This window comes from Platichthys flesus, chromosome 6 (assembly GCF_949316205.1).
Source record: "Platichthys flesus chromosome 6, fPlaFle2.1, whole genome shotgun sequence".
NCBI classification, from domain to species: domain Eukaryota; kingdom Metazoa; phylum Chordata; class Actinopteri; order Pleuronectiformes; family Pleuronectidae; genus Platichthys; species Platichthys flesus.
The window spans coordinates 4,681,213-4,703,435 of record NC_084950.1 but is presented as its reverse complement, the minus strand read 5'-3'; the positions used below and the strand labels follow the sequence as shown (position 1 = coordinate 4,703,435).

At 48.4% G+C, this 22,223-nt stretch overlaps 1 protein-coding gene across 1 annotated transcript; it reads left to right on the top strand.

Annotated features, from left to right (window-relative positions):
- The first annotated feature begins 1,509 nt into the window (after positions 1 to 1,509).
- ccnd2a (cyclin D2, a) lies at positions 1,510 to 21,037 on the top strand. Its single transcript, XM_062389462.1, has 5 exons — positions 1,510 to 1,952; positions 3,358 to 3,573; positions 6,695 to 6,854; positions 13,562 to 13,710; positions 18,739 to 21,037. Exons 1-5 carry the CDS (start codon positions 1,758 to 1,760, stop codon positions 18,910 to 18,912), a joined length of 894 nt encoding a protein of 297 aa, XP_062245446.1. The 5' UTR covers positions 1,510 to 1,757; the 3' UTR covers positions 18,913 to 21,037.
- Positions 21,038 to 22,223: the final 1,186 nt, after the last annotated feature.

Sequence of the window (22,223 nt, the reverse complement as noted above, 5' to 3'; positions counted from 1 at the left end):
AGAGGCTGATAAATGACCAGAGAGAGAGAGAGAGAGAGAGAGAGAGGGAGGAAGGTATAGAAGAAGTCTGCCCAGTAACAATCGCACAGCGGCGGTGGTGCGCTGAGGAACCATTGGCTCCTGCGCGCAGACACACAGGGAGGAGGAAACAACTTAGACTGGAGGAGAAAAAAAAAGAAAAAACTTTAAAGAGACATTTCCCCCACTTTTTCTCACAAGCACAGCTATACAACCAGCGAGCCTCGGATGGAAATTAACAGCTCTAAAGCTCAGAGGATTTTACAGTCCCGCAGCCTTCCCCTCATGCACTTCAGTCTTGTTTCATTCAGGGCTCGGGCTCTTTGAAGTTGACTAAGAATAGCAGAGGGATTAGCATATTTACCCATGCAGATTCTCTTTGTGGCTGCGATGTGAGGCTAAATCATTTGGCAGTCATTTTTTTAATTATCTGCTCATTTACTTTACACTCTGAGTTTCCACCTGCTTTGGTCAAACTTTTTTTTATGTATATTTTTTTTATCCCTAAAAGGGTAGAAAAGATGATTTATAGCAGGAATATTGTTTTTTGTGAGCTAAAGAAACCAAACCAACGATCCGTGTGTTGTCTTTACAAGAAGGTTGTGCAGAAGAAGAAGAAAAAAGTTCAACGCTGCCTCAAATTTCCTAGAAAGCTATCTCACCAACCACAAGCAGTTAGAGGCAGCTATTAAAAAAAATGGTCGACAAAGCGTGTGTGCGTGTGTGTGTGTCTGTGTCTGTGTGTGTGTGTGGCCTCTGTAAGTTAACATGCAGCCTTTATGGCCACATCCAGTATCTACATGCGTCATCATCAGCGCAGGTTCATTGAGTCCATTGAAACAAAACTAAAAAAAAAAAACTCTCAGACAACTTGTTTGAATCAGAAATCAATACTAATTAATCACTTTCTTTGTATTGATCTTTCTCTTTTCCTGCCAAACTCATACTCACATTCACAAGGGACACTTGTTGCTCTACTGGGAGTAAACTGGGCTCATTGTGGCGCGTAACAGCTGTAAATGTGCGTAATTATGAACCAGACAGTCATTTATTTATACTGTGTTATTATATAAATGACAATATCATATGATCATCATCTTATCACAATCAAGATTCTGAAATAAGTGCACAAAAAACACACATAAATCATCTCTTCAACCTGCCAGCATCATACTTTCACTAAACCCTTATCAGCTGGATATATTTGATTCATCCAAACAAACGATAACATTTGTTTATTTGATCCCATAAGTCCTTAAATGTGCGTAAAGTCCTGTTAACCTCGACGCAAGTTGGATTTTGTCTTGTGCTTGTGTCTTTGTGTTGTTGCGTCTGCTTTTGGCGAGAGTTTAACAAAGAAACAAGTTTAATAGAAAAAGTTGCCTCGCATGCCTGAGTGGAAGGAAGAGGAGTGCGAGCAGCGTGTTGCGTCTGGTCTATACAGAGGTAATGAAGTGAATTGCGTCAGTGGCGCACGCTGGGCAGGCTTGAAATGCATGCGCCTGCCGGAGCCAGGCGGATGAAAGTAGAGGCGCACTGTGGGGAGAGAGGAAAAAGTTCTCAACAAGGAGAGGCAGGACTACTCTGACGGAGCCCCTGCAGTCTCACTTTCTTATGCCTCCAATACACTTTCCCTGCCATCCCTTTCTTTGCGTTTTTAACTCCGCCGCACTGCTTTCCGCCGCCGCCGAGAGAGAAATCCGACTTTTTTCTACTTAAGTGAAAGCACCAGCGGCACCATGGAGCTGCTCTGCCTCGAAATGGACACCGTCATACGAGCTCGTCCCGATCCCAACCTCCTGTGCGATGACAGGGTCCTGCAGAGCTTGCTGACCATCGAGGAGAGGTTTCTACCCCAATATTCCTATTTCAAAGGCGTCCAGAAAGACATCCAGCCGTTCATGAGGAGGATGTTGGCTACTTGGATGTTGGAGGTACACACCGAGACACCCGACTGCTGACAAGCCTTATACAGGCTTATTATTTCCGTGCTCGACTTCTGTGAGCCTCCTGACTTGTTGCCTTCGCTGCTTTGCGGAGCTCGGTTTGCATTAGACGGACAACACGCCTCGCTCCCGGCTCTGGTTTCTCGCTGTTTATTCCTCGTTTGACGCGTCGTTTTCTCGAGGTTTTTTTTTTTTTTTTTTTGTCGTACCACGTTTAAAGTCCGCTCGCGAGCCACCGCGTTTCTGAAAGCTCGAGAAATCCACGACACGTCCGATTTTCTTTTAAACGCTTCCCCGGCCGCGTGCGCCAGCTGCGTGTTGATTCTTTACTGTTATTATTTTACTTAGGCTGAATATTTCCATGCACACGTATGCACTCCCCGATGCGCTGCTGCCTTGCGCTTCTCCATCGCCATGTTGGTTTTTTACAGGAGCGCTCGTGGCTTTAAACGGGACTTTACTGTGTCATAAACGCAATAACAGCGCTCGAAGCCCGTCGGCATTGACAGAGGAGGCTCCTGGGTGTCCGCGGAATATAGAAATGATCGCAAAAAGCCTTGCGAACATTTTACGCATCTATTTTAAGTGTCGGAAGGGGCGAGGGCCTTATCTCTCCTCTTGCTCTTCCCCCCGTCGCATCGCCTCACTCTGGAATTGTGTTCGATTCTTGTCCCCTGATCGATTGTTTCTGATCAACACCCACCTGTAAACATTCCCCGGGCTTCGATCTTTATTTTCATGTCAATATTATTCCGGTGCGACGCACTGGGGATTTTTAATTAATTTTTGAAATGAACATATCGGCTCGGCGGTGACGCACGCCACACCAACCTCTCGCTACTCGTCTTTTATTTTGACATTTTATTCATATTTGCGGCGCGTGCATTTGGATAGGAATTGTCGGGTATGATATGGAAAGGGCCAATGAACATTATGATGTGAAAAAAACCGCCGTGGATAATTTATTTGTATTTTTAATTATTTTATGAAAATATGACGAATGAAGAAAAGTCTGTTTCCGTGTGCTGCGCTGTCGGGGTGTTTTTGGCTTCGGCTGATTGCGACTTGAATTCATTTCTTAACCAGTGAACTGCAGGAATGTGACTCTATTGACAGTCTGTGTCCTGGACCTATTTCATTCTTTGTGAAATATTGTATTTCGATTTTATTCATGATGTCGCAACCGATTAGGGCTGGGCGCAAAATCTTGGCCGGGCCCCAACTATGTGTGTCATTGAATTTATATGCGCTCTTTATGTATTTAGACGTTTGTTTCGTTGTGTCATAAAGGTTTTATATACTTTTCAAGTGCTGGGAAATAAAGCAAGGTCACTGCAGGAAGGGCGGCTGCGCGCAGATGCTAAACTGTTGCTGCATTGTCTCTTTTATTCAGGTCTGTGAGGAGCAGAAGTGCGAGGAAGAAGTTTTCCCCTTGGCCATGAACTACTTGGACAGATTTTTAGCCGTGGTACCCACCAAAAAGTGCAACCTGCAGCTGCTGGGCGCAGTCTGCATGTTCCTCGCATCCAAATTGAAAGAGACTCGTCCACTAACTGCAGAGAAGCTTTGCATCTACACAGATAACTCCATCAGACCTCAAGAGCTGCTGGTAAGCAACATTTGCCTCAATAGGTTTTGTGCACAGAAACTTCACAGGGGCACCTCTTAGGGTTCATGATGTCATCCCCAAGCCAAGGTTTAGTTCCATGACATGTTTCTGCATCATGTTTACTTTAGAGTCAACACTTTTTTATTATTGCATTTGATTTTGAGGTAATAAAATGTGTTTATTTAACAATTGAGCTGAGAGAACATCTCAGTCCAAACACCAGAGCTCATCTGGGTTTCTCCCGAATGTGTCGTTCAGTCTCCGGCTCTGCGTCATCAAAGATCCACGAAAAAAAGCAGGAGCCCCTCAGTGAATTGTCCCACAAGGGCTCTCTTCACTGTACAGGACCCTCTGGACTTTACAGTACTCAACCAGTCTGTGCAGTGGTCTCCATCGCCATCTGGTGGCAGATATTTGCACAGAGCAACGAGGTCAGCTTGAACTCCAGCCAAAGTTCTGACTCTGTTCCTGTCAGTGAGAGAGAGGGAGAGAGAGAGAGACACAAGAGAAATTCAAGTTTGCCTTTTACAGTTTAACTTTCATCCCAAAATAACCGCACACGTTTCTGACGTTTGTGTCAGGCTGCTCTTACTCCTGACACATTATTCCACGCATAGGCTACAGCACGTGCACATGTACATAACTGATGATGCAGGGGCAGAGCAACATAAATGTCATTCCTCTCTGTCCTATTTATTTGATAAGGCCGCTCTGGCCTGATAACACCAGCTGCTTTCACCAGCGCAAACCGATTAATTAACTGGGTTTTCACATCAGATAAGTATTTCCCCGCTGCGCTTGCGGTGCTACACAAACATTCCTCGGTAAACAACAACCAATCCCACCCATGTTGTGAAAGAGGCCACATATAATGATTCAGACGTGGCTGATGTTTGCAGGCCTGCTTTGCTGCCTGACTGGCGGCCGGCTCTCTGCCCGCCGCCACCACCGCGCTGATTGCTGCAGCGTGCCTCCCCCCCCCCCTCATCCCCCCCCCCCCCCTAAGTTCCTCACAAGCTTCTGTTGGTTTTTGTTGGATAATTTTCTGGAATGTATTTCTCTGCTTGAGAATATCGTGTCAGATTTAATTCGCCCGTCTGCCGAGCGAAGGGTTCACTAGTCAGCGGAGGGGTCAGTCGGAGGGGTGGACTGGTACAAGGTGACCATTTGAAACACCAAACATGGCGTATGGTAAACCTGAGGTGGAGGTCGTGTGCAGCAGCGTGCAGCCTGCTGCGTGGAGCCTCCCACCTTTATGCTCCCTCCGCAGACAAAGCCCTCAGTCCTTGAACCGGTTTGCTGAGGCCTCCGCTCAGTGTTTCTGTATAAGGCAGTATTTTGGCTGACATGCAGATACAGGAAACAGAGATCAGCTGCTCAGGGCATGTGATCGTTTCTTTTTCTCTTTTTTTTTTTGGCGTGTTTCTTTTTTTTTCTTCTCATCTTTGGTAACAATTTCTTGTAAAAAGAACCGCAACGTTACAAAGAAGGTGTGACCAGAGGAAGGCAAGAGTAGCAGAAGGAAGTGGGTGCTTGCCTGCCACTCTGTCAGCACAGAGCCTGTGTTGCAAGGTTTGTCACAGCAGCCCTTCGCTGTTTTGAGTCTTGCTCGCCGGCACCGATTTGAAAAGGCTGTTTGAGAGCAGGAGGCAGCCATGATGCACGAGAGCGGCTGCAGTCGACAAACCACTGCCGGCCGTTTGGAGATTTGCATTCGATCAAATAATCGAATCTCCCAGATATTTGTTGCTCTCTTCTTGAAACCGATCAGATGATTGTTTCACCCTCAAGTTTCACCCTCAGTTTCTCATATCCTCCCATATGAGTGGTTTAAATTTTAAAAAACCCCGCTCCTCCCATGCGTCCACGTCACTGACATTGAGGAGAAAAATCAGAAAATGCAAGAAAAAGGTCACTTTGAGCTTGAGCTGGTAGCAGGGTCCACGGCAGCCATGTTGGATTGTCTCATGACTGAGTCCATGTGGTCTCTCTCTGTCTCTCTCTCTTTCTCTCTCACACTCTGAGAGGGAAAATGAGGAGCATCCATAGTCCCGGTCACAAGGCTGCAGTCCGGAACCAAACCACCACATTTATTTCCCAAATTAGTCACAGACTCTTCCGTTGATCACCTCTGCTGAGAAGTGAAAGTACAACAATGCACCGAGAGAAGAGGACGCCACACCTATAGCTCCCCCCCACACCACCCAACCTCCCACCGACACTCATCTCACAGCACATTTTTCCCAGGAGACCCGCATTAAAAGGTTTTGTGAAGTCCAGAGCGGTTAATGCAGGCAAATTCGATAACACAGGGAGTTGAGTCATGTTTGATTTGAAGCCCTTTTAATGTGAAATGTTCCCCGAGGATCGTGTTTCCCCTGAGAAACGGGTTGTGAATGATTTAGAATAAAGTCTTGATCTTTTATTTGGCTCTTGACATCGTTTATGTAAGTTGAGCGTAAGACGTAAAAAAAATTCTGTGAAACACAGGATGCAAAAAAGGAAATAATCACGTTTAGCGTTGTTTTGCACAATGAAGGGTTTTTCTAATTTAAATGAAATAGAGATTGAGCAAATAGATTAAACCCTGTTTTAACTTTTTTAAGATAACAAGGGTTTACTGCTGATCCTGCTCAACAAGCACAGCCTTCCTATCCATATTCACTGTACACACACACACACACACACACACACACACTGTAGAACCTCTGGTGGGCCTCTTTAGGAAAGTCCCCAGATGCCAGACAGACAGACGGGGGAGGGAGGCAGTGTTGTGAGGTCACCTGAGTTGGTGGCGCTGCTGGTGTTTCTCTGTCCCAGGCCTGGCCAAGCAGACGCTAATGCAATAACAATAATGCTTAACCCCCACACCCTCGCCACTGTACAGGGGCCCCCGGGGGCCCACCGAGTCGCATTCACACACTTTGAGGCCTCAGACTCGAACAGCTGTGCCTAAAACTGCCTCAGTATGTAAATATGTGGTCGTACTTGTGTCACTTAAACACTCTCAGTCCTTTTTCTCATTTTCGGTCAACTCTCTCTGCTCTCTCTCTCTCTCTCCCTCCCTCCCTCTCTCCCTCCCTCCCTCCCTCCCTCCCCCCTCCCTCCTCCCTCTCTCCAGGAATGGGAACTGGTGGTGTTGGGGAAGTTGAAGTGGAACTTGGCAGCGGTGACGCCGAACGACTTCATTGAGCACATTGTGAGGAGGCTGCCGCTGCCTGAGGATAAGCTGGCACTTATACGCAAACATGTCCAGACCTTCATCGCCCTCTGCGCCACAGGTAGGAAACAATCCCAGCTAACGGAACGTTTGTAGTTGTGTGTCCTGACGAGCAATTGAGAAAAAGATGACCTTACGTTGTGTGCAAAGGGTCAAATCTTACTTCTGCGACGTATCAAAAGCCCTTGTAGCTCCATAGCATGCGGCAACAGCTCTGTGTGCTCTGGGCCAGTCACGGCCCGCAGTAAGTGAGATGCATTACCTCCAGGGGGAAAATATTCTGCTTAAGAAAAGCCTGTGTCATGGAAGACATGTAAGCGTCAGACTCTTAGGTTCTGATGTCCATCATCTGTCTTCTCCCGGGCTGGTATGCTGTGGTGTTCTAGAGGCATATCAGTGGCTTGCAGAGCATCCAGTAACACTTCAAAGCAGATTCTGCCTGGTTGAGGGGCATTCCCATGTCGCACAGGGTCGAGAAGAGGAATGGACAGGGGCGGAGGCAGGAGGGCCATTGTCTCTCGGCTCTTGAGGGGAATTGTTCCCTCAAGATCAAACATCCAGAGAGTCCTGGGAGGAATGAGGAGCCCTTAACATGATCTGAGGAGACGGCCCCGGTGGAGGCAGGGGAAGATGCAAGGGAGAACAGAGGAGTGTGGGGAGAGCCGGAGGAACGTATTGTTTTTGCACGGGCAATTCTAAGGCATGTCGTGTTTTCATATCTCTCCTGCCCCCACCTTCCCCGCACCTCCACCATCTTCTCACGCCTCCCCGCCCTACAGCTGGAGGACATGATAGCTTTCCCATGTTGAGTTCCCATGTCGGGATTCTCTATAGGGCAGGTTTCTCCTGTTTGCGCCACCTCTGCCACCTCCTTCAGAGACACGAGGTGGAGTGCTGTGAAAACCGGCGCCTCCACCAGCCCTTTAACATCCATAAGTATTGATTTATTACAATACAGCTTTTGTCTCCTCTTCCTTTCTCCCTGTCTGAGTGACTCCCCATCATCAACATCGGCGTGTTCTCTGAAACGCTCAAACAACAACCCTTCATGGGAAAATGGCTCCTTACATCATTCACGGGAGTGTGTGTAGATGAATAGATACGGGGGAGTACCGACAGGTATTTAACACATAAAGCGATTGGAATCCCCTGTTTTGATTGTGCAATCGATATGACAGTGTGAGAAAAAACGCCCTCTTCTCCAGATCTGTTTTCTCTTTTTTCTTCGTTGTCTCGTTCCAGCTGAACAATGTGTGGAATGACAGCGTGTCTGTGATCGGACCTATTCCCCAAAGCAGCATTGTGAAAGACTCAGCATGCACTTTGTCCTTAATTGCTCCAATGAGGCAGTGGAAATACATTTACGAGCCTCCCGGAGTCGTCCTCCTGACTTTGTGTTTTAGAGGAGAGACTCTCAGGAGTTAGCTGTGGATTAGCAACAGGTCATTTGTCTGTGCATGCTCTCCTCAGACCTGTATCCAGGCAAACGGAGAGTGAGGGAAAGGCGGAGAGAGAGAGAGAGAGAGCGTGAGTGAGTCAACAATTTGATGCATCTGAACATCGCTGGGAATTCGAAACCTCGTTTGTGGAACGTTCCCAGCCGTAAATCCTCGAGGGGGGTTATCTGCTGAGAATCCTCCTCGAGCGGCGCTGAGAAGGTAAAGTCACGGCGGAAGGAGCCGAGGATTTACATTTGCAAGACGTCTGACAACGGGTCACCTGTGGCCTTCCCATTTCATGCAGTCCATTCAAACCAGCGCCCACCACTACTCCCACCGCCGCTGCCCCGTTACTGAAAAAGAAAAACACGCATGAAAACCGCGGCTCTCTGTTTTCTGGGGAACAAGAGAGCGACGAGGAGAAGTGGAGAATAAGGCCTCTCGTTCCTAATGGCTCCTCTCTTTTGATGAAACAGTTCCGTTCGAGCCACTCGGTGGGATTTTGTCAGGTGGCGCAGGCTGGCTCTGTATTAATTAATAACATTGGCTGGTCCATTCACGACTATGCAAATGGCTCGGGGGGCTCAGCTAGAGGCTGAGAGAAAGGAGACAAAAGGCTCGGCCCTTACATTTCATATGCAGAGCCATGCGAGGGTCAGCGCTGCGGGGCCACTTGATAGGAAACACCAGCGCTTCCCTCAGGCAGGCCGCCGGATAATAGCCCAGAAACAAGCTCATTAAGGGAGATTATGAACCTCCATTCCTCCACACAGACACCAAGCACTCCGAGCTTCCTCTTCCATTCTTATTCAATTGAGGTAAAGTGGGAGAATGGACGGGGTGCATGGGGCAGACAGATGCACCCCGACCTGTCCTCTGCACTTATTGAGCTCCGTCTTCGTGCCATATTGGCAGGGATTATAGTTTTTCTTTTTTTTGTTAAATATATATATACCAACTCCAATAGCGCTCTCTGTAATGGTATGCATGGAGTGGTCACAATGGATTTAGAAGTTGATCAAAAGAAAAATTCTGGATTGGGGCCAAAGGTTCTGTTCGAGAGAGAGTCAATTGTCGTGGAAGACACAAAGAGCGTTTTGATACAAGCCTGGACGTAACTAATAGAGTCGTTTAAGTAACAGATTACTTTCATCTGTGGAAAAGTATTTTTTTCTGGAATGTGGAAGTCTGAGTTGTGATTAACTGGTTAGGTTTTTTTTTCCGAGACAAACTAATGATTCACCAGCTAACAAACATGAGAGAGGCCGAGCTCTGCCTTATGGCTTCACTTTCACGCTGAGATTTTTTACCAACTTTGCCCTGGAAGGAGCTATTTGCTCTTATTGTGCAGCATATTACAGTAAATCTTATTTACTAAATGAAGGAGCAGTTTGTATAAACCCTGCTCTTCTCAACTTTCACACAGTTGTCGCCTGGAATCATATTCTCGTGCCCACTGCAGGAACACAGTTTATTTCTCTGCTTGGTCGGTTATACAACCCAAAAGACCCAAGAGGTATATGTTGGATCACATGTTGAATTACACTTCATTCTTATTGCAGAACAATGAAGAAGTACACAGCTGTCATAAGAGATTTGCCTAATGTTAAAAAATGTGTCTGTTCAGTTTTTTGTCCTTGTATCCCCCAAAGCTTTCCAAGTCCTGTGCCCAAACTTCAGGAAGGGAACATGCCCATTTTTTTATGCAACAGTGACCACTCAGATGTTCTGAAGTGACTCATGCACTGAGGATGTTAAGTTTCACTGGTCCGGAGGCAGGAATGCTCCGCGTTGCTTCCTCTCCAAGCGGCTGCTGCTGCGGAGAATCCCCTCCAGGCTCCGCTCGGCGTTCTGGAGACGAATGATTCATCTTCAGATGTGGTCAATGAAAAATTCTTTACTGGTGTTTGTTTACATAAAAGCCCCTTTCATGTGCGATGAGTCAGAACCCCGACAAATTGGCCACTTGCTCCAACAAATTATCGTCCCTCACCATCACGTCCGGTTTGGCTGCATCGTTGGAGGACGCTTCCTGACAGTGTGCGCCCTAAACCTGTGACACAGAGTGAATCATTGAGTGGCACGTCCTGAGTGGTCGCCCCCTCACCTCGCCGGTGTAATCAGCACCACACTCTTAAATACCCGCGGCCAGCTGAGTCACTGCAGAACATGAGGAGATAGCTTTCTTCTCTGGATGCAGCCGTCATCCAGCAGAAATCAAAACACCTTCAAACTTACATGTTTAAGTTGGAGGTCACGGCGACCACAGACTAATATTTGTTATTTGAAAGTGAAGTAGATGTCGGCAGCAGCTTGAATGACTTGAGTCTCAGCGTTATCCTCTCTGCTCAGCTCCTGATTGTCTAAATCGAATCAGCTTCACATATATAGACGATCTGAAAGAGTTTTGGAATTTCAAGCAACCCTCCTGCGTTCCTCCCTTCGAACATCTCCAAGTCTGAATGCTCCTCGTCGCCGATGTTGCCAACGCCTCGAGGCTGCAGCTGTGACAGTGCAGATGATGGTGCAACACTGAAAAGAGTTTTTCACAGGATGCTATAATTAAACAGGAATGCTGTTTTCCGGCGAATGACTTGAAATCAGTTCGAGCCGGCTGCGTGACTCAGACTCTCCCATGTGTCGTTTCACGCTCGTCGTCCACAGAGCGACTGATCTGGGACCGGACTGGAAAGGAATATGACTGATAGCCGTGTTCGCGGCGTTAATATTTAACCGGTGATTTCTAGAAGAGCTACACAAGGTGGAACATCCGAAGACGTGTTTTGACTCCCCGGGGCCGTGTATCATTAATGGTGGAACTTACTGTCATGCCAATCCCCAAATGATGTTTGTTTTAGGCCTTAACCAGTCCACAGTAATGCCGCTCCTTTAATAAACAAGGTCAATAAGGCCTACATGTATAGAATACAAGACCCTGATTTATAGCCGAGAGGAGCCGGTGAAAAGGAGAGCTTTTTTCTTTCTTTTTTTGGCTGTTGTTCAACTTTCCAGCTTTAATTAATTTACAAGTTTAATGTGCATACTGTGCATAGCAGCCACCCAGGAGGAGTGGGCCATGTAGGGAAGCAGCCTGTGTGACCAGAGGCCTGGGGATGAAGTTTCACGGGGTAGGGAGCACGGAGGAATGGAGACGAGGGGGCACCGGGAGGAGAAAGGGCCATTGAAGGGGGTGAGAGGCGTGCAGGCCAGGCCAGCCAGCCGCTGCTCACAGGGAGCTTTCCATCGCAGGCGTCCCCACTCAGCTACATACACTGTTTATCCTCAACATGAATACCAATGAGGGCCTCCTAAAATACGGCCATTCTTCCCCCCACATGCAGCAGCCACCAGGCCGGAGTGTCAGCCCGCATCGGCTGCACGCGCGCGTCCTTGTTCGGCTACAGACCTGTCTTGTCTTGAGTGCGAAAAATCAGCTTGCTGCCCACTGCCCGCCACTCAGCTCTCCCACAAACCTCCATCTATACCAAGTGTGTGTGCGCTCATGTGTGTGTGTGTGTGTCTGCATCTTAAAGCATAGGAATTGCTTCATTGTCTCTCGGCCGCTGCCTCTGAGATGTCTGCCCTCCCTGCCTGTCAGTCTGCACTCACTGCACACGTACAGTAAATCTGTGTATGCCTTTGTCCTGGTACCCCTCTATAGAAAGTTGTGCTCTTACAGCAGTGATGTAATGCCGGGGGGCTTTGTGCGCTCCTTCCTCTTGGCTCGAGGTAGCCTTTAATAAATCGCCCCTTGGCAGAGGCCCAGCAGCTAACACAGGGGTGTATAATAAGTTCATTTATTTGTCAACACTGAGCCCACAAGATGAGAAAGCGCCGGGCTGTGCATGTTAAAAAGGCAGTGAGGGGCTGTCTTTACAGCTATCAAAGGGCCCACCTCTTTGATTCCACATAGAAAAAAAGAAGGAAGAAAAATCTCCTTCAGAGCCATTGCGTGCAGTTTGCTTTGCAATTGAATATGGCAATATGTTAATGTGCAGGCTGCTTCTCTGCCCCCACTGCCCGCTCCTCCAGTCCATAGGTGGCCCCGGGAAGAGAGGCATGCCTGTGGGGTGGGTGGAGGGGTTGATGGGGGGGAAGGAGCGCAGGGTCACTGGAGGGCGACTCTTTTATTCTCCCAAAAAACCTCACAAGATTCTGGACACAGACTTAAGAGTGATGTGCAGCGGAGTTGTCTACACCCTCTCCCCTCGACCCGCCCACCACCTTCCCTTCTTATTCTCCTCGTTGCCCTGTCGCCACACCGGCCATCCCTCGCTCTTCATCTTCCCCCCACCCGCCGACCCCGCGAGCTCAACCCCCACCCCGTCTCCGGCCACAGTCTTTTTGTCCGGCCTGTCGCGCTGAATTGTTATCAGCGGAGAGGGGATGGATGCTGTGTCTCTCAATTGGGTGAAATGAGGTGATGACTCTGGACAATGGAGTCACACTCTTCTTCCTTCCCCTCTTGCAGGTCCGCCACTCTATTAATATGCTAAAAGATAGGAGGGCCGCCAATGCAAACCGCTGCCTGTTGTAGCAACAAAGAGCGGGGCATGTGTGCCATTCACTGCCCCCATCCGAGCAGGCCATGTGTTGTCCAAAGACAAGGTAGAAGTTGAGCAAGAAAGAGAGAAAGGAGTGTGTGTGTGTGTGTGTGTGTGTGTGTGTGTGTGTTTGTGAAAACCTCTCTCTCTCTCCCTGTCTGTGTGTCTCCCTCGCTCTCCCCCTGTATGCCAGTTGCCTTGCCTTTTCGGGCTTCTGGCCCGTTCACAAGCTGTCTCATTTGCATTATGAATGACAGTGAGGGGAGCTAACAAGGTTATTGGTCTTTGAGACGCACGCCTGTGACCACACGTGGAAAAAGGACCTACAGCAGTGAGCATTGGCAGAGGCACTGAGCCTCTTTATTCCTCCCTTTCCAAGCGCTATGGGGCTTTTTTTTCAGCGAGCACACGATTTACTCAGGAGATGGAAGAAAAGGGGCCGGGCTGGGGAGCGGGGGAGCGGGGTGGGGAGCGGGTGAGGGTGGTTGCTTTTCAGCTCCTTTACAAGCCAAGTGAACCCTCATTATCCAGGCCCCTGGTCATTAGTGAGCGCTGCGTTCAGACCCGGTACAATGGAGGGATTATTTATTAGCTGACTGCTAGATTACCAAATCATATTGTCTCCGGGAGGCATGTGTATCTGTACCCTGTTGTGTGGAGCGCATGAATCGAAAGTGTCATTTAGAAACCGCACCAGGTGAATAACAACGAGAGATTCCCTCTTTGTGTAAACTTCTGAAAACACGTTCAACTCAACTGGTGTTTCTCTCTCTCCCTCCCGACAGATTTCAGATTCGCCATGTACCCCCCCTCCATGATTGCTACAGGAAGTGTGGGGGCAGCGATCTGTGGCCTGCAGCTGGATTCCACTGACCAGTCACAGTGGGGCGACAGCCTGACAGACCTGCTGGCTAAAATCACAAACACAGAAGTGGTGAGTTTCATTTATAACACCTCAATCACATCCGGAGCTCGGTGAAACTAGATGTGTATTATTTTTCTAAAAAAAGGCAGAATTCCAGTGTGGCTTTGTTAGTCATGGTTTTGCTGAGAGGTCGATACTTTCAGCTGCTGCTCTGCTGGAAGCTTTTCATCTCCCCCTTCAGTTTACATCTCCTGTGAAATGCCACAATGAACTCATTGAATTGCCACACACACACACACACACACACACACACACACACACACAACTTTGCAATCTATTAAAAAGCAAATGCTCTTTTGTCAACCTGCGTGTTGAGGGTGTGTGTGTTTGCAACAGACAGTCGCTGAGATGTTGAAATCTTCTTCGTCTGGATTCTTCCTCCTCCATCTCTTTTTAAAGAGGTCCCACTGCCCATAAGTGTCATAAGAAGAAATATAAAAAATGAGTAACAAGGAAAAAACTTGAAATAAAGGATCACCATGCCGCAGATGATTGCACACATTTCTTTTCCTCTCCATCAGTCCCCTCTCCTCTCACATAAAGAGTCCTATAAATTGAGCGGGGGTAGAGGGCGTATACAGTGTAGGCTCTATCACTGACAGGAATGCGGTCCAGGCCGGTGTGTGGCTGTCTGGGTGCAGTGACTGTTACGGTGGCTGGTGAGTTTGAGTCCAAACACAGGCACAGGGTCCTCGGCTGGCTCGGAGACGCCTGGCTTTCATCACGCGGGTGCAGGAGGGCTGAGTCGGTGGGCAGAGCTGCCGAGGCCGAGGAGCCCGACACTGGGACATGATGAAGTGGAGTAACTGAGTCTCTGTGGGGCAGATTTGTTTTCTGTGCATTTGACCGGTCCTGACTGTTCAGAGGCAGCGGGCAGCCACAGAGCGGCGTCCAGGGACCGGCTCCAGCTCGGAGGCCAGCGCCTTGGCAGGAGAAGTCCAAACACGATGGAAATGGCTTTTCGGTTGGTAATAGCAGACTTAATATAAACACCAACATTTGTGTCCTTGTGTGCGCGCTGCACAGGGGGCGGCTCAAAGGCCGTGACACTGATCCCCGGCCTCAAGCCCCGGTATGCAAAACTGTGTCCCAAAAGGAGGCCAGGCAGGAGGAGGAGGAGGAGGAGGAGGAGGAGGAAGAAAGTTGTTGAAGTGTGAAAAGGACACTGAGGGGGTGTCGTGCTTCCCTCAAGACAATCAGCCCTCTCTCATCTCCTCCTATGGTTCCTAATGCATCACTGCTGGAAAGCATGGCTCCCTCTGGTGCGAGCTGTGTGAAGTCTCGCCCAGCAGCTGAGGAAAAACAAATAGCTGGCCTCAGCAGCACAGGGCCTCAGTGTGTTTAGGCTGCGAGGTCGTAGACTTGAGGGAATTAAGTCGCTCTGTGTCTCTATGATCAACTCCTCGCATTCCTGGATTCGGACAAGCCATGGCTCTCAGTAAACACAGGAGGCGAAGCACGGGGCAGCCGTCCTAATTCAACATATATGAAGGGCTTTAGTGCAAACTGCAGAGGAGGCCGCCAAGAAACACGCTGAGTATCTTTTAGTTTATAAAGTTACTCACATCAGACTTGTGATATCACATAAAAATTCCTGAGGACAAAATGCGCAGAGGTTGTTGTGGCGTCTTGTTGTGTTGTTTACACAGTTTGTCGTGGATTCATCTTTAAGTTTTGTCACACACCCCAAAAAAAAAAAAAAAAAAGCGAAATGTTGATAGTTGACCGTGTCGCGTTAACACCCGCCCCTGGTCTCCCACAAGCTGAACCACTTCATACGTCAGTTCAACATCCAAAGGGACACCTCCGCCTCCCGCTGGATGTCAGTCGCCGGGGGGGGGGCGGTGTAACGGGAGTGAACGTGGACACACGTCGCTCTGTATTTATCGCTTCAGCGGCGGCCGGTAGAGTTGCTCCTCGTAGCGGGTCGAGCCCGGAGAGCCAGGCTAAATATGAAGGAGAAGCCAGTTTCGCCCGACCTCTGCAGCAGCTGCTGCCAACAGCATCATGGCCCCGGCCTCCCCCCCCCACCCCCCCCCCACCACAGCTCCCTGTTGGCATCTCTGGTATCCCAGCAGCTTTGGTTTTCCAGTTGAGCCGTGATCGGGCCACATCACCATCTCGGACCCCTGGTGGGGGGGGTGGGGGGTGGGGGGGCTGTGTGTCTGATGAGCCCAGTCACAATGTGAATGTGACATTTGTGTGTTGACGGATCAGTTGTGAGTCTCTGAATATCCCTCAAACGGAAGCTGCAGTTAAACGCTGGGAAACTCCACAGACAGCACGAAATGTAGATTCCTTGTGAATATCAAGAAGGTCAAAGTGTTTTAAATCCTGAATGAGTAGAACAGGAAGTTGAGGTTAGAGAAATGTGTGGGTTTAAGGCCATCACTTCCTAGATCTTATCATTTTAGTCTTTTTCTCTTCTCTCATTCATGTTTTCTTTTTTTCCGGTCACGGTCACACACACTTCAGCACATTTTACACGGCTTGTGCAAGGCAGGAATGTCACGCCTTCATTCCACAGTGTCGCTTTGTGGTACGAACACACAATGGGCTGTTCTACCTTTCGGCCGGAAGCGGAGGTATAGTCACGGAGCCGGATCGACAGGGAGGGAGACACCGGAAACACATTTTCCTTTTTTTCTCTGTCCTCCGTTTTCATTTCTCTTTTTTAAAAATCACTGTGGTTTCCAGTGTGGCCCAACTATCGCTGAGCTGGTTTCCGTCAGGTTGCATTTGAAGTCTTTTTTTAAAAAGCAGCAATGTGTGGTGCCGTGCAACAAAGATGCATTTATTAGGGGAGATTATCTCAGATGCGCAGCCTGCAGGCCTCGCTGCTTGTGGTGTTCGGGCACGCAGGCTGAAGAAAGAGAACGGTCACATTCTCTATTGTGACTCGATGAAATTCAAGTCATGTGGTGACTCCTTATTTCCAGCGTTAGCCCCTAGAGTCCTTGAAATCTGTAGTGTATGTCGTCAGTGTGTGTGTGTGTGTGTGTGTGTGTGTGTTTGTTTCAGCTGTCTGACCACCAAGTCCTCCCAGAGTAGCTAACACTGTCTTCTGTGGTGCAGTCAGCAGTTTAAACACATTCCACGGCTTCACACATTTCTTCCTTTTTGGTTTTCTCCGTCTGCACTACTTCCCCCCCCCTACCGTGTCGCAAAAGCCGCCCGGGGACAAGGAGAACATACGGCTGATTGTTGCAGTGCGATGTGTGGAGGAGATTAAGGGACAGACGCTGGTCGGGTTTCCTCCACGTCAGACCTGTTGCTGGGGGAAACGTTCTCCCAGAGGCGCCCACCCCAGATCAATCCAACAACCCCCCCCCCAACATCAAATCAGATTCGGATTGTGAACAAAAAAAAAACTCCTTTTCCTATCTAATCATCGGTAAACGCTGGAGAACTCCAAATCAAAATGATGTCAGGGCAGCGATTGGTTCAGGCAGACTTGAGATATCAGCAATAAAAAACTTTCACCCTGAGTCACTTTAAGAGATTCCACTCGAGAGGAAATCTTCTCAAACGTTGGCAGCACAAAGCCCGCCTCCCCCTGTGATGTGTCCGGCTGTTTGACCTCTGACACTGCGACCTCTCGTCACCGAGCCGTGCTCCCAGCGAGCGGTTCTCATGTGAGCCGGCTCTCGGCTCCTCAGCTGCAGCGGGAGCTGTGGCACAGACTCAAACTGTGGCCCATCAGGTTTAAATTAGCTGTGAATTGCTGAAGAATGTCTCCCCGCTCCACAAGTGGTACACTTTCACCCGTCCCTCCGGCCATGAGCGCTCTCAGTTGTGTTCTGCCTGCATCTGCCCGTGCGTTGCCTTGTTCCACCACCAGGGAGCAGTGTCGGCCCGGTGGGTCTGACAGGAATGTTCACATTAGTTTGTCGTCTGCTTTATCTTGAATGACATGTCGTCGCTGCTCCTCACCCCCGCGACAGTTTGACCTTTCTCTCCCGCGAAACAATCCATTCAACAGCCTCCTCCGACCTCCCCCTCCCCCGTGGCTCCCCCTCGGCTCCCCCCCCTCTCCCGCGCTGCCCTGTCCCCTCTGTCAACCCTCCATCAGGGAAGGATATGAGGGCTCAGCGCTGGTGAGAGGCTCCCGTCCCAGGTGGATTCTCAGATTGCCGCCGCGGCCCTTTGATGGTGAAAGGCGAGCCGGCCCGGTCTCAGATGGATCCCCCGCAGGCGGGCAGGCCCACAGACTGGCTCTCGTTAAAAAAGCAGCACCTTTGTGTTCCCACAGGAGGTGGATGTAATTAACATAGCTTTAGTACTACCTGTGTTTTCAGCCGCTCTGTTGTCAAGGCTACTTCTGTTTGGGTTCTGTGTGTGTTTGTGAACGGCCGAGTCGCCGGGTGAGTGTGAGGGCGGTGGGATGAAGGAAGTTGTGGCCTGTGTGTGTGTGTGTGTGTGTGTGTGTGTGTGTGTGTGTGCACGTGAGAACTATAGGGTTGGTGTTCCGTGCACAGTGCTGCAGGACTGATGTAAAGCTTTGGGTCTGGTCCGTGTCTGTGTTCAGTTTTGGCAGAAGCCGGAGCTGCTAAAGAGTCTGTGGTCATTTAAAACCCCCGGCCTGAGATGCCCAGGGGCCCATCTGCTGCCCCACCAGGGGCCCCTGCTTCTCAGGCCCTGACTTTACTTTTCAGGTTTCTCTTGTTAACTCTAATGATTTGTCCCTTGAGATCCTCAGTGCTGTAACTTCTGATGTGGATTAAAGTGCTTATGTCTTAATTACATGCTGAACAGACAAGAAAGTGTTCAGCGACGGATAAAGTTCTTAAGTGAGAATAAAAAGTTCTTAAGTGAGAATACTTGATTAGATATTAGTGTTAAAATGTTTTTTATGTATGGATTTAAATCTTAAACTTTAAATGACATGAAAAATACTGTGTCCCCCATATGATCAGATAATATTGAGAGTTTTTCTGGTTTGATTTGGAAGACAGAGAAACTTCCTGCCTCTGATTTATCAGATTCACATTCTGATATATTATTCTAAGGGCTCGTTCTCCTTCTTGTTTTTCGCAGGACGTCCTCAAAGAGTGTCAGGAGCAGATTGAGCGCGTGCTGGTGAGCAGCCTGCGTGAGGGCCGGCAGCAGCAGCAGCAGCAGCAGCAGACGCAGAGGGGCCCCAGCGACAAAGGCCTGGACGAGCTGGACCAGTCCTCCACCCCAACAGACGTCCGTGATGTCAACTTGTGAACCACCAGAGGGCGTCGTCGCGCAGGATTTCCAGAAACAAAAAAAAAAGAAGAAGCATCATGAAAAAAATTCTTAAAAGCTGAAAAAAAAGAACAAAAGAACAAAAAATGTTTAAAAACACAAGCCCCTTTAAAAGAAAGAGAACAATGCTTGCTAGTTTTTTTTTTTTTTGTAGATTTTTTTCTGTTCTTCAAGTCAAAAAGAAAAAAACAAAACGCCTGCCCACAAAAAAAAAAATTGATTTTCTATGATGTTTAAAGCAACAAATTAGATTCAAGATGAAGCTCTGTGGTGCCTTGGATATACAGAAGGGAAGCCAATCATATTTGCATTCTGCCTTTGATTGTATCGTATGATCTTTAAAGTGTACCTGAACCATAGCGTGACAAATGAGGCCGTTATGGTAGAAGTTGTGGAAACCATTAAGAAAAGTTGCATACATGGGATCACAGCGAGGTTCACGATTTCTCTCCTTCTCTCTCTCTCTCTCTGCGTTTAGTTTTATATGAGTATTATCACTATGACAGTAGTGGCCGGTGTGAGGGAGGACACGTGTCCCGGCTCCTCGTCCCTCAGGAGGTCCACCTGTGTTTGTGTGTGGACGAGGACGAGACAGACGGAGGAGGCTGTGGGAACATTATGCTAAAAGTCGGTGGGTCCCAATTCCAGGGAAGAGATGGGATGGTAATAATTATTAGTAGTATTCGTAATATTATTATTAATGTTATTATTGGACATATTTTGGAACTGAGTAGTAGAGATCAATAAGCTCCTTTTTGTCAGGCTGCTTGTGTGTGCGTCAGTGTGTAGGTGCAAGTGGCTGCGTGTTTGTATGCCAGTTTGCATGCATGCCTCTGTGTGTGTGTTTGTGTCGACATGGTGGCGTGTGTGTCTGTGTGTGTGTGTGTGTGAATGCTACATGTGATCTTGTATCTATATTAGCAGTGTGCATCCTACAGCGTGAGGCACTTAAGCAAAGTCAAGTCGTGGACTCACGGTTCCATGTTGAACGTCCACGGAGCCCGAGGCTACACACACTTTGTCCATCAGTATATAACAGGGCATCTATGCTATATCACTGCCTTCGTGCATTAACGCCCGACCGTGAGCTTCGGCGTGCGCGGACCACGAGTGAGAAAGAAAAGGATTCAGCGAAGAGGGGGGGGGGGCCTTCTGCTCAGAGCCCCTTCCGTGTTCCTGAGGCGTCTCCCCTCGGACTCACAGGTCACGTGAGGTGTTGGTTTTATTACTGCCGTTCAGTTAATGACATATTACGGATACTTTGCTCTTTTTCGCGTTGTTACGACATGGTGTTTCCTTTCCTCAGTCATGAAAGGCTGCTTTGAGTCCGGACAGAGGAGCGGAGACCTCTCGCATGTACAAAAAGAAACAAAAACCCCAGGAGAGGGCGCTGTCTTGAAAAGCAAGCGATGCTTTTTTTCTAGAGAAAAAGGCCGGAGGACGTTAGACTCCTCTGTGTCAGTGAGCAGGGAGGGAACAGGGTGAGAAGGACAGAGACGGTCCCTGTGGAGCTGCACTCGGGTGCACGGCACAGGAGGTCAGGACAGGGAGGACGTTAGAGACGGGCGGTGAGGACAGAACTCTCTGTTTGTTTGGGTTTAGCTTCTCGTGGACGATGTCGGCTCTGACACAGCCAAGTGAACGGACACGCTCAAGAGTTTCCGTTCACACAGAAGTGAAACGAGGAACTGAGACACTGCCAGATCAAGCGAGGATGACCTTTTCTTTGGGGTTAGAGGATGAAGAGATACTTGCATCCAGAGTCCCACACGGGGTTGTTTCCAGCTCCCCTATTTGATTTCAATGGCAAAGCACTTTGAGAACATGCTCCCCAGGAGATGAGTTAAAATGGAATTGTGTTGGGTGGTGACTGGAGGTGAATGGATGTTTTCCTTTTATTTTATTTGTATTGGTTTTTATTTTCCTTGTTAGCCTTTTCTTTGGTTTACTTTGTAGGGCTGGTTTCCCAATCATCAGACATACCCCTGTCACGCAAGAGTCACATTCAAACGGCTTTCCACACGAGTTACGAGACGAGAGGACATTCCGATCATAAAACATTCCGACCCGAAGCCGAGTGGACGGGGTGGTGGGGGGGGGGGGGGGGGGGGAGGGAGTCTGACCGTCGCAGAGAGTTTGAACAAACACAAAATGCCAACATGAATCGCAAAATGCCAACACACACACACACACAAACACACACAGAGTTCACTGATCCATGGGTTCTGTTTGATTTCCTTTTTACTTTTGTCAAGAAATGAAAATATTTGTTTTTACTTGAATTTTTTCTTTTTTTTCTTTTATTTATCTGTAACACAGCCACAGATAGTCACACACGGGGGGGGGGGGGGCCGGGGGCCGGGGGTCGGCGATGAGCTACAGGGGCGGGTGGTTGTAACATCGATTATATTTGCACATGTTCTTCAGAGGGCAATGAGGTTTGCATTTCTTTTTCCAAGACGGAGCGGAGCCTTGAAACGCTCTGAAACAAAAACCACCTTAACTGATGATGTGTGTTTGTCGCAGTGGTTGGTCAGTTGTTGTTGTTTTTTTGTTTGTTTTTGTTTTGTTTTTAACGGTGCTGGCTTCTGCTCGTCGGGGGCCGAGCGTCTGTCAGTGAACACGTCCGTCCCCTTGTGAGCTTTGCTGCTTCAAATCATTGGGGGGGGGGGGGGGGGGGCATCAGCCGGACAGACGTCAGCACGCAACAAGAGACAGTTTTTTTTATTTTGTTTTTGTTTTATTTTGTCCTTTTTGTTTCTCGGAACGGGGCACACGGCTTCGCCACAGTAAAGTGTCTTCGACTTGATGCTTGAGTTTGGTTTTCATGACGGTATGTGACACTTGCTGAGTCTACGTTTGTCAGACTGAAGAAAAATGTGGGGATCTCATGAAACTGGGCAATTGAATGACACGTTTGCCAAAATCATCCCGTGTATGAATATTTGAAATGAACCCCCTTCATTTTTTCGCCTCTGTTTGTCTGATGTAAGCTCTCTCCCAAACTTAAATGGTTGTGATTTTTCTTTCCTGCAATTTGTTGTTGCATGTGTTATATATTGAGACCACCTTTTACAATTTGTGTTTGATATATTTTATGGGGTGACCAGACCCGCAAAAGGGTTTTTCTAAGATTTTTAGAGATACTGTATTCCAAAGTGAAGAGAGGACAGAGGAGGAGGTGTGAAGACATCAAGAAAAAAGTGTCAATATTTGTATTGAGTTGTTGTTGTCTTTTTGCGCTGCTAAAAGCTATGAATTTGTTTCATTTATACAAAAAAAAATAACAT